Genomic DNA, 12802 nt, shown 5'->3' on the forward strand with positions numbered 1-12802 from the left:
AATTACAACGCATACTCCAAACTTAACATTTTCTATTCTTTCCTATTTTAACACTCAAGCAACAGTAGTGTTCTTTCATCCTCTCCCACTTCCCTTTGTACTCCAAAAATCCTTGTTAGCATGAAACTGCTGACGTTTCTCCAACATCCTTCTCTATCCAAATAATTTCTTTCTTCAAAACCGTCCTACTCAATTGTTTTCAGTTATGTATTGTTGATTACTAGTGATTCCTATTCTTATACTGTGTTACATACGGTCACACACACACACACCACAAATGGTTCATAAAAAAATGTAAATGAAGAATAAAATACCTGATGGTAGTCCCATAGGAGATTTTTAGGGAGGAGGCAGGTCTTGAAATGTTTGTAGAACTAAAGGAGAGTTTCATTTTGTTTAGACAACGGTAAACAAAACTTTCCCCAGGGTAGAACACTAAACAGAAAAAAACTCTACCAACAAGTCCTGATCTGTGAAATGTTCACACATTGTATGGGTGTAAGAGATGGTAATTTGTAAGTGGTACATGCCATGATGATACCTGCTAAGTTGGCGTAACTAAGGGGTTCAAGGGCAAGCAGCCTCAGTAGCATATCATATCCCACCTGTCTATTGAAGAGAGGTATAGCACACAATATTGAGTTACAAGTCATCTGGACAGTGTTCCTAAATTTAAGGGAAAAAAAAGATAAATGAGAGGAAAGAATCTAAAGTATTTATTAACAAGAAAAGGCACACAAATGTCCTGTTGAAACAAAGGCCAAAAAAAGATTTTTTTTTTTTTATCAGTGTCCTAATGCCTGGAAGGTAGTTGTTTGAGAACACTTTGCTGTGATGTGTTGTGCTTTCCGGGCACAAATCACAACATGGTATTGCTTTTGAGAATGAGTCACATTTGCTATTGGTCCAATGCTTTGCTTTATAAAAGCATCGTCATGTCTCCAGCATTTGCTCAGCCGCTGCCAGGTGATAGAGGAAGTTTTCAGTTGCTGGAGCTAACCGCTTTTGTTTCAGTGCCTCAAAGTTGATGGTTGGCTTTTCCCTCTCCGCAGAAGCATTGGCAAACGATGCTAGAGTGGTCAGAATCTCTCTAGTTTTTAAGGAAATGTCCTGGGGAAAGAGTAAAAATGAAAAGTTACCCATCTATTAACTCAGTAGTCCACATTTAAAGGCACGGTCACATGAGCAATTAATGGGATTCTTTAAATTAGTCAGGGTAGTAGAAAAGGAAAAGTTAATTAACTGTAACAATAATATTGCTTACTAAGGCTATTCTTGAACTTTAATGATTGTAACTGTAGATGTGATAACTTTGTGTTATATATGCCAAATTGTCAAAAGAGAATTAAAAAAACAAAAGGCTATTCTTAAACTAGATTCTGTGCAATATCTCACAATGTAGTGGTTGGACTTGGAAAAGCATACTGTTGAAAGAAATTACACTTTTTGGCTGCTGCCAATAATCAGAGTCCACACGACTCAGGAGGATGTTGTCCGGAAGACCACAGTGCTCCACAAAATATCCACCATCTGGAGGTTATGTTGTTCTTGACATAGTATGTTGCATGTATGAAGAAAAAAAGAATTTAAAATAGTTTGAAACTCCAAAGAACAAGTTACTTATTGATCTTTCAGGTGGATATCCTATCTACCCACAGAGTACTCTCCTTGTCAATATTCCTCACTGGAATTCAGAAACTCTAAAGGAGTTCTCCTGTGTGCTGGCAGATGGCATTGTGCTGCTTTGCGCAGATGTTGTTTCGATACAGAAGTGACGAGTGGGGCCCATGTACATGCGCCACCCATGTGCACGGATGTCGGTTGCTTTCTTAAGCGCTGAAGGTGCAGACAGCCTATCAGCAGATTTGCATGACTAGTGTGCAGATCTCTAATTTGGGACCTTTTAATATAGAAAGAGAGTCCAGTTCATAGAACGGGGAGGTGGGAGGGTTGGTGAGGAATCCGCGGTTAGCACCCACTAAAAAGATTGTTACCGAAGGAAATTAACTTTCTTCTGATGGATACTTCGAATTGCAGAGTCTTCACTTTGGCAGTAGTGCTTCGTGAACATATGCACGACGCCCAAGTAACCATGTGGCAAATATCCTTGGCAGGCACTCTGAATACTAAGGCAGTGGTAGCAGATTTGGCTCTGGAAGTCTCTCTTCCTCTATAGAGGGGCGAGGTGGAGCAAAGAACGCCGGAAAGGTGATAATCTGCCCAAAATAAAAATGGAGTGACCACTTTCGGCAGAAAAGATGCTCAGGTCATCAACATGAACTTATCTGCAAAGAACGCTGTGTAAGATGGGTAGACCGAAAAGAAAGAGCCTGCAGCTCACTTACACACCGAGCCAATGTTATAGCGATGAGAAAGACCGCTTTCAATGTCAGAAGACTTAATGAACACCTGGGCAGTGGCACAAAAGAGGTGCCCATCAAAAAAGGGGAGAACTCAATACAAGTCCCACTGTGTCATCACAAAGGGTTTTGCTGGGAACAAGTGTTGCTAACCTTTCAAAAATCTCACCACAACAGGTGATATAAGTAAAACCGGCTGATATGGCAACTGCAAAAAGTAGAAAAAGATGACAAATAGCCTTTAACACTGCCCACAGCAAAGCCTTGCTGAACCATGGACAAAAAACAAAACGTCAGACAACTTGGCTTGCAGTGGATCAATTTGTCGGGCTCATAGAAAATCACAAATGTGTCCAACAACTGGCATACAGAGATTTTGGAGAGGAACGCCTCGCTGCCACGAAGACAAAGACATCAGGAGGTCCACCAAATGAGACAAACTGCCAACACTCTCAATCTTCAAACATGGACATGCAAATTTCACAGGCCCAGGTGCAGCACACTGACCCATTGCTGCGACAGAAGATTCTCCAGAATCAGTAACTTGAATGGAGGACATATGCCAGTGTCGGATGTCAGAGCACTTTACATCACACAAACATTTTACAGAGAAAAAAATCATACATATGTAAACCAGTCTATAGGAAATGTTGCATAAGACAACGAGGATAACAAGGAGTTGGAATCACGTCATCCATACTAGTATGCAGTATATTTTTGGAGTGTTTGGTCTGGGGAAGCAGAAACTCAGGATTTAAAATGTCCCACACTGGTTGGGGTTTGCTTTACTAACATGAATGTATTTCTACCCAAACAAACCCATTTTGGCAACATTAGGATAAGGAAAGACTAGGGATACAAATATAACGTTCTAACCTATACCATGCAGTTTTCATGCAGCTCTTTGATGGCAGTTTATAGGTCACTGTGCCATATTAGGATTGTAACTTATGAACTGCACAAAACAAACGGATTTTTGTGATAAAAGTAGTAACCCACTGAGCTATCCACAAGCAGGATTATGTTACTTCTTCATTAAGCATCTGTTCTTGGCATGCAGTGCTGTAGATTCATATGCTTTGCATGAATCCGCCATCTAATGTTTTTGTTTGAAGAATGTTTTTCGAGTCACGAGGCTGTGTGACTCCTCCTTTTGGTGATACTGCGCATGGGCATTGGCTCCATTGTTATATTGTTTTGACACCGGCCGGTGAGAATGGAGTTAGAGTAAGTATTAGCAATGTGATATCCATGCTAGTAATGTGGTTAAGGTAAAACAAAGCAGTAAACTGTGCCCTACACAGGCATCCGGGGAGGAGGGTGGACGCCTATGAATCAATAGCACTACATGCCAAGAACAGCTGCTTACAGGGTAACAAAATACGTTTGAGGCATGTGTGGCTGTAGATACACAAGCTTTGTATAGACTGTAAAGCAGTCCTTCTCTTAAAGAGGTTGATAGCTTGTGGGGGTTACAGTTGTTTGAAAGAGAGTACAAAGTACTGCTTCACCAACATTGGATTGTTGACGTGCTGAAACATCCACACAGTAATGTTTTGTGAAGGTGTGCGGTGTGGACCATGTTGCTGCTTTGCAAATGTCAGCAATGGAAATGCTCCCAAAAAATGCCATAGAGGCTCCTATTTTACAGGTTGAGTGAGCCAAAGGGGGAACAGGTAAAAGTCCTTTAGCATCACAAGTTTGAATGTGTTTGACTATCCACCTAGAATTGTTTTTTTTTTAAATTAGGTTCTCAGTGTGAGGAGGTGAGAAAGCAACAAATAATTACTTTGTTTTCTTGAATGCTTTGGTTCTGTCGAAATAATATATTATAGCTTTTTTAACGTCAAGAGTATGAAGAGCTCTTTCCCCAATAGAATCAGGTTGCAGAAAGAATACAGGTAATTCTATTGATTGATTAATATGGTAAGGAGAGACTACTTTGGGAAGAAACTTGGGGTTTGTTCTGAGCACCACTGTCTCGGAGTAGGAAGAATGGTTCTTCTAAGGTAAGGGCCTGGACCTCACCGACACGCGAGAGTAGTGATAGCCATTAGAAAAGCTACTTCCCAAGATAAGTACTGGAGTTGGCAGGAATGTAGTGGTTCAAATGGAAGCCCCATGAGCCTGGTTAGTCCAATGCTGAGATTCCATGCTGGAGCGGGCAGAAGTGTAGGGGGAATTACTCGTGTCCCTCCATGTATGCTTTAAAGACTGGTATTTTGCATAAAGATACACGTCTGTTTTGTAGATTGGCTGCAATTGAGACAAGGTGTAGGTGTATTGACGTGTTGGCTAAACCCGAGATTTGAAAATGCAGCAGATAAAAAATAATAGTTTGTACCTGGGCATCTAAGGGTTTATTTTTTGATGCTTGCAAAATAAAACAAATCTTTTCCATTTGACAGCGTAGCATTTTCTAGTTGTAGGCCTACAAACCTCTTTACGAATATCCATACATTGTTGTGGTAGTTTAAGATACCCAAAGTCTATGACTTCAGGAGCCATATAGCAAGGTTCATTTCTTGGGATTGGAATGTCTGACTTCGCCATGCTACTGAGTGAGAAGGTACGGGTTTAGGGGAAGTTTCTTTTGAGGGTTCCAGTAGAATGGTGAACCATGGGTGATGAGCCCAAGTTGGAGCTATGAGAATTGTGGTGAGGGAGGTTTGCCTGAGCTTTCTGAACACAAACTGAAGTAGTAGGAGAGGTGGAAAAGGGTAGGCAAATATCCCTGACCAGTTAATCCATAGAGTATTGCTTTTGGATAGTGGGGGTGGGAACCTGGATGCAAAGTTTAGGCATTTTGCATTCTCTAGGGTTGCAAACAATTCTATTTACAGAAATCCCCACTTGTGAAAGTATGGTAAGAGGATTCAAGAGTGGATTTCCCATTCGCAGCAGCAATGTTATCACTTCCTGAAGGGTGACCATGTGGAAATGTTCCGATAGGATGTAGTGATTTAGGGGCTTGAGGTCGAGAATTGGTAAAAGTGAGCGGTTCTTTTTTGGGAATGAGAAAGTATCGTGAATTTACCCCCATTACTTGATGTTGAAGCTGAATTGGCTTTATGGCTCCTTTGAGTAAGAGCTGAAATCTCTTGTTTGAGGAGGGCTTGTTGGTGTAATGTCCGTACACCACCAAGTTTGTGCTTGTGGGGAGGAATATTTGAAGGAGTGGTAATGAGCTCCAGGCAGTAACCATGTTGGATAATGCTCAAAACCCATTGATCTGATGTGATGGATTTCCATGCAGTGTAAAAGTTTTGAAGATTTCCCCAAACAGGTGTTAGATGTTCGGGGCGGAATGTTTAGGAAGTCACTGTTTAGTGTTTGTACTTGCAGTACGGGTAGAATTTCCGCAACCGCAGACTTTATATTTGTTGCATCTAGATGATCCTCTGTAGAAGCTTTTAGAGGTGGAAGACTTTCCTTGGTTTTTGTAGGAGGATCCCGTAGTGTCAGTAAAGGCAGATCTGGCACCCTGTTGAAAGTTGGATGATGAAAAGACCCATGATAGGTGGGAGCTTGGAGGGCCCCCATAGAGTTTTCTACCTCTGTGTCTGTTTACATCTTTTCAAAGGCTGTATCTGCTTGTGGCCCGAAGAGGTGTTCTTTGTTCAAAGGGAAGATTAAGTATTGCTTGCTGTACTTCTGGTTTAAAACCCGAGCCATGAAGCCAAGCGTGTCTACAGAGAAGGCTGGTATTGATGCCTCTCGCTGCAGTCTGCGGAATTTAGCACACACTTGATGAAGTTATTAGTGATTAACTTCCCCTCATTAACTATTGCAGAAAACCTTTTTTGTATTCCTCTGGGAGATGTTGGAGGAGCTCCTCCATTTCATCCCAGTGGGTCCTGTCAGAGTGCCAAAAAGGCTTGGTTGTTGGCAATTCGCAAATGATTTGCAGATGGGGCTGCAACTCGTTTCCCAGAGTGGTCAGTGAGTTTTGACTCTTTGTCTGTGGGAGGTGCGTCCCCAGTTGTTTGTGAGTTAGCCCTTTTCCTTGCAATGGCTACTACCAAGGAGTTAGTTGTTAACTGTCATTTAATATATATAGAATCTGATGGTGCTGCCTTATATTTTTGCCAACCCTTGGTGTGATTATTTGGGATTTTATGAGGTCTTTAAAAATGTCATCAGCATGATGTAGCACTCCTTTGAGCATTGGTAAATATTAAGATCCTCGTTGAGCAGTAGTGAGGGTCTCAAAGAAGAACGCCTTCAACGCAAAGCAAATTAACCACTGCTCCAACAGACTGATGTGGAGCAGGGCCTCTGCCGGCAACCTCTGATCTTCACCTTTCCCAGATGGCCCCCAACCCAGAAGTGATGCATCAGTCATCACTGTCAAGTCTGGGTGGGTTAAGGAGAGGGGTTTGCCATGGACACAATCTCGTTCCAGCAGCCACAACTACAGGTCTTTTGCGGTCTACTTTAGGATCTGACACATTTCCCTTGGTGCTGGACTTCTGGTGCCACTGTAGAGCCCGCATAAGCCATCAGGCATGTGTCACCAGCAGAATGCAGGAGGCCAACAATCCCACCAGCTTCAAAGTAATTCACACGGAAATCCACGACAGAGACTGAAACATAGGGATCATAATCCAAATGTCCTGGACTCTGCCAGGAGGGGAAAGGCATAAAACTATACTGTATCCAGAAAGGTTTAGATGAAAGGAGGAGTCTGCAAAGGAGTCATTTGTGACCTTAGAACATTGATAGTGGAACCAGCAATACGAGTTGTTTCACCATTGTCTAGAGGTGATTGATGATGATAGCATGGAACCTAAGAGAAAGCTGGCATTTATAGACTGCAAAGCAAAACTCATAGAAGAGAAGATGCGTTTGCAATTGGTCTCTATACTTTCAGAATCCCAATCAGGATGCATGGCGGGAAGGCATTAGGATTAACCCCAATAGCGGAAACCTGCACCACCAAACTTTCTGTTGAAGGATGTTGATTAAGGAAGTCTGGTTCGCCTGGTGCTGGTCAATGGTGCCAATCGACCTACTTATTGGCTGGAGATCCAGAAAAAGGTTTTGCCCACGGGGTATACATGAGGTCTTCATTAAATGGCAATAGAAGTTCTGTAGGTGCTTGACAAGAGTTGAGCAACTCTGACCGCATATTAAACTTCACCTTCATAGTAGGGAGTTGTAGGTCTCGTAGTTTGCTTTTTTCAGTGACAGGGGCAGGAAGAGAAACAAGACATATCGACAGCTATTTCAGGATACTATGCTTTTCATCCGAGATTGAATGAACAGCAATCATCTGAAGTTGAATCTCGATAAAACAGAGATAACTATTACAAAAAGTAAGATTAATTATTGTTTCCCATCGTTCTGGCCTAGCGAGATGAGCTCTACTCCTGCCTCTAAAAAGGCAGCAAAAAGCTTGGGTGTTATAATCGATGAGGAACTCTCCTTCAAGCAGCTGGTATATGCCGTGACTTCAGCTAGCTTCTAAAAGTTACGTCGCATAAAAAAGATAAAAAGGTCCATAATAGGGAGGCTCTGATCCAAGTAATCATAGCTCTAGTTATGTCTAGAATAGATTACGCCAATTCGATTTACCTGGGTCTTCCCAAAATCCTCCTGCGCAGGTTCCAGCTAATTCAAAACCAGGCTGCTCGACTGATATACACTCTGCCCAAATAGAGCCACATCTCCCATGCAACTATGGACCTTCATTGGCTGCCAGTCATACAGAGATCAATGTTTAAATCTTGTTATATGGTCTTTAAGTCCCTTTACATGAATTACCCCGCAGTTGTGAGGTCCCGGATCACAAAATACTGCCCTACTAGAGCACCAAGATCTAGCCACCTTCACTTTTTGGCGATTCCCCCTTGGAAAAAACAAAGGATTGTAGGGCGTAGGTTTGCAGTTATCGCACCTCGAGTATGGAATAGCCTGCCTTTGGACCTCAGCTCGACTTCTGATCTTGTTACTTTTAGGAAACTTCTGAAACCATGGCTTTTCAGACAGGCTTACCATTAAGAGGGGATGATTAGTTACCTAGCGCCAAGAGACCGTCTAGTTTACTTGCACTCTATAAATGGACAGTAATATAACATAACAAGACCAGTGTCTGGAAAAGTATCTAGGTTGCTGGTAGTTCTTCATACCACTTTTCGTCATCATAATGGAGCATAATATCACCCCCTCATCACAACTGCCATTATTCGAGTCAGTGCCAAAAAGGTTCTGCAACTTCTTGGCCCTAGTGCGTGGCAAGGGCAAAGTATCGGAATCAGAAGGGCTGCAGACTAGCTGCTCACTGGTGGGGTCATGGAAAGTCGGAGAGCCCAATAGGTTGTGAATCCTCCTCAGGTATTTGGAGTGCCCTGGATGCGAAAGGAACCAGTGCAGAGGGTGGCACCGAAAACAAAATCTGCACCAGAGCTGGTGCTGACCTCAAAAGGTGGTTAGAGGGGCACAGATGGTACTGAGGGCAAACCTGCTAGCAAACATTCATCTGGAGTACCCCATGGCTTCTATGCAGTATGTCAGAGGGAACCTATAAAGTGCCAAAATTGCACAGCATGGACTTCCTAAAGGCCTCCACTTTCTGCAACATAGTAGATGGACCTGGAAACTTGGGATGCATCAGGACTAGACTTGTGATCAGCTATGATAGAGATCGGAAGCAAGACCAGGTGGCACGTTGATAACCTTGCACCCTCTCTAGAGTTAGAGGGTGGTTGCATGACTCAATTCCCGCTTACAGTGTGTATGCTTTTTTTTGGGGAGTTACCTAAAGACTGCGACGATGATGTGCTGTGGGAACAGGGGAGTTTTTTTACTTTGGAGGTCACTGCGTGGAGTCTTCTGTTTGGTGAAGGTTTTGCTGTCCCGTATGGCCGTAGGATTCATGTGTCTGGGTGCTGTAGGAAAGTGCCCCTTTTGACATGGTCACCCCCACGTTTTGCCTGGTATTTCATACAATTTTGACAGAAGTGCACTGGGTTCCTGCTATCCAGGTCCCCAGTGACAGATCTATTTTCCGAAAACTGTACAACTGTTCCCCCAATTGACAATATCTTTTAGCACCCCCCCATTAGTCCCTAGTAAAGGATACCCCTGGTACCTAGGGCAGGGAGACTAAAGAGGCTAAGGGCTGCAGCATGTATTGTACCACCCTAAGGGGCCCCTCACCACACTCATGCAAACTGCTACTGCAGGCTGCGTGTCTTGGTGCAGAGAAAAGTGAAGACACAACATGGCACATCTCCTGTGTGCCATGTCTGCAGAAACTGCATGTCATAAGCAAGTCACCCCTACAGCAGACCTTACAGCCCTAAGGCAGGGTGCATTATATTACTTGTAAGGATGTATCTGCATGAGCAGATATGCCCCTGTCATGTCCATGGTGATTCTTGGACATTGCCAGTGAACAGGGAAGCCATCTTGAGTATATGTAATGGGCACTGGTGATTACATGTTTCCCAGCTATATGAAGGCTTCACTGAAACTAAAGATGTTTGGTATCAAACATCTCGTATTAACAAGCCCACACTGATTCCAGTGATGGATTTATTAATAAATGCACCCAGAGGGTACCTTCGAGGTACCCCGAAAACCTACCAACCTTGAGTGTACTGGCTGACTGGAGTAGACCAGCTTGCAAGCCACAGACAGGTTTCTGACCCCCTGCAAGTGAGAGGCCCATGCCTTCTGAGGGCAGAAACAATGCCTGCACCGGCCAGAGGTGTTGCCACCTCCTCAAAGCACGATGGCTAAGTAATCAGCATATCAAGACAGGAGGCTTAAAAGGCCTTTGCCGCCTTTGATGTGCAACCCAGGCTTCCCCCAGACAGGGGAAATGCCACCTCCTTCACTGGGCCCATTAGGCACCAGGGCAGGTGGGAAACTTAGCTAGTCAATAGGCGTGTTCCTATCAGGCTAGTTCCACCCCTAAGGCGGGTCACCTGACTTGAACATGAAAACTAGAATTCGACCATCTTGGTTTTTGCTGGAATTAAACTCGCAGGGGGTGTAGTCACCCTAAAGGCAAGTAGCCGATTGGTTACTACCTGTCACTCCTCTTAACACCCCATAATTGAGTATTCAGGTGGCACCCCTGATACCAGGAACTCCGATTAAACGGATCCAGAAGAAGCAGACAAAGAAGAGCCGCGAGAACTGAAGCCTTGGGGGGAGATTTATATAGCGCCAACTAGACCTGAAGGTATCGGAGCGCTTTACAAGAACACCAGTTGCGTTACAGATGGACACATGGAGATTAAGTGACTTGCCCAGAATCACAGGATGTTGAGCGTCCCTGCCGAGATTCGAACCCGGTTTCTCAGCTCCGAGGTTGACCGCTATAGCTGTTAGGCCACATTTTGGCACCAAACCCTGCCTGCACCAGTCTCGACAATCGTGACTAAGTGACTCGTCCTGGAGCTGAGTACCTGCCAAGAACCCCAGCAGACTGCCAGTCCTTCACAAATTGCACGCAACCTCCCTTGGAGTAGAGGAACTACTCCCCTGCATTTAACAGGCAGCTCCGAGGCCAGCCAGACGCAGCAGCTGCGCAGGAAGGGGTGACTGTGCTCCAAAAGGTCAGATCTGCCACCCCCCCCCGCCCAAGTGAGAGGACACCAGGACCAACCAGAGCCGCACAGCAGCAATACCCGGGGTACCGGACCCCTAGCAGCAAGCTAAGCCAGTGGGAGTCCAATTCGGACTCCCACTGCACCAAGACCAAGCAGCCATAATTCTTTAACAGATTTTATTGGGTTTTAAACAGGCATACAATAATGGATTACTGATTACAGTTACAAATGGATGAAAACCTTTGTCATAGTTGCTCATTACTCCCTATTGTGGAATGAAAAAACCCAATTCGGTGGCCCAATGACCATCCTCGGCATCCCCTTGCATAAATAGTAGAACAGTAGACTTCTTTATTAATCCACAGAGTTTGCTGCCATCAGTCCTTGTGTTCTCTGTTCAACATTTACCCACCCACAACTGATCCCCCATCTTCCCCTCCCCCCAGGCGTGTCGCTTATAATTGACCTTGTATCTTTGTACACTAGGGTTGTCCAACGTTTTGCTCTGTCTTCCGCCCTTGTGGGTCTGTATCACTAAGCTATCAATTGGGGGGCAATTGAGGGAATGTGCCCGGGCAAATGTTCATCAATCAACTGGATTCAGTGTGGGGGTCAGTCTCCATTGTCAGGGGCCTCCTCTACTAGGCTCCCTCCCTCTCCTCATCTGGATGTTTACCAAGCAGCAATCAAGGGATGTCAGAATCACAGAGAGACACTTCCAGTATGGCCCAGCTGTCCTGATTGTTGCACCCTCACCCGGCGACACCGACAAACGCAAGGGCATTTAACGCACCTTGACCAGCTGACCTATCTACTCCACACCCGAGCGTCCCAGACTGGGCACCCAAGAATAGACTGTTTTTTCTTGCTACCATGACCCTTGTGACCTGAGCCCCATTTTGGGAGATCCCAGACTGGTCTCCTTGTGCCTCTATGCAGCCTGTTTTTAGGTGACCCCCTTCTTTCCACCGGCATAGTGTGCAAAGCTACCAACCCGACCAGCACCTCTGCACCCTGACACCCCACGGAAGGTAATGAGTAACTGCTGGTGATACTTTGGACCTTGGCCCCCTACAACCTTTATTCCTAATGGAGATCCCCTGAAAACAGACCGTAAATAACTGTATGCAACATATGACTTTTTTTTACAATAGGAAACCACTGCTGGGTAAAGACGCATTTAAATGAACCTTTTACTTACTTGTAAAAACCTATATTTTAAAAAGTACTTACTTGACAACGAAGTTCTTGGTATCAAAATTTATATAAAAATACAAATTATATTTCTACATTGGTCTTGGATTTATTCTTGAGTGTGTGTCTCATTTATTGCCTTAGTGAGTACCACAAAAGCTTAGCACTACACTCCGATAAGCCTAAACTGCTCGCCCACATTACCACAAATGAGAGCATTTATTATTATCATCATGTTTGCCACTGTAAACCAATAAGGGTTGCCTGGTCTCTCTACAAAGTGTATCTCATTTTGGTCCACTATATATAGAGAGCCAGCTTCCTATAGGTGCAGTCGTCATCACAGGCCCTGGAATCGTGCTCCCACCCCAGGCACCAGAGATAGACTTCATTAGGGTCTGTCGCTGACATCTGTTAGCACCAGTCACTGCACAGCTTAAACTGTTTTGTCTTAGGGGAGACATTTTCCCTTGCACACTGACAACATTTTTCAGAAAAAAAGTCTAGAAATGAATATCCATGTCTGAAGGTGAAGAAAGAAAGAACTGATGTCACCGTGCATGGGTGGCGCTTATATGCGGCTACGATCGTCACTTCTGTAGCGTAACTACGTGAGCACGGAGCCACACGATTCCACCTTCCAGCACACAGGAGTATTGCTTTAAAGTTTTCGGATCTAGACAT

At 44.2% G+C, this 12802-nt stretch overlaps 1 protein-coding gene across 1 annotated transcript in view; it reads right to left on the minus strand.

Moving 5' to 3' along the window:
- Nucleotides 1-701: 701 nt before the first annotated feature.
- The window catches only part of DENND10 (DENN domain containing 10), a 192989-nt gene continuing 180888 nt past the window's right edge, over nucleotides 702-12802 (minus strand). The window contains exon 9 of the mRNA XM_085602954.1: nucleotides 702-1110. Within this exon, the coding sequence (XP_085459080.1) occupies nucleotides 934-1110 (177 nt within the window). The 3' untranslated portion in view covers nucleotides 702-933. The remainder of the gene's footprint in view (nucleotides 1111-12802) is intronic.

Source organism: Triturus cristatus, chromosome 1_2 (genome assembly GCF_964204655.1).
Source record: "Triturus cristatus chromosome 1_2, aTriCri1.1, whole genome shotgun sequence".
Taxonomy (NCBI): Eukaryota; Metazoa; Chordata; class Amphibia; order Caudata; family Salamandridae; genus Triturus; species Triturus cristatus.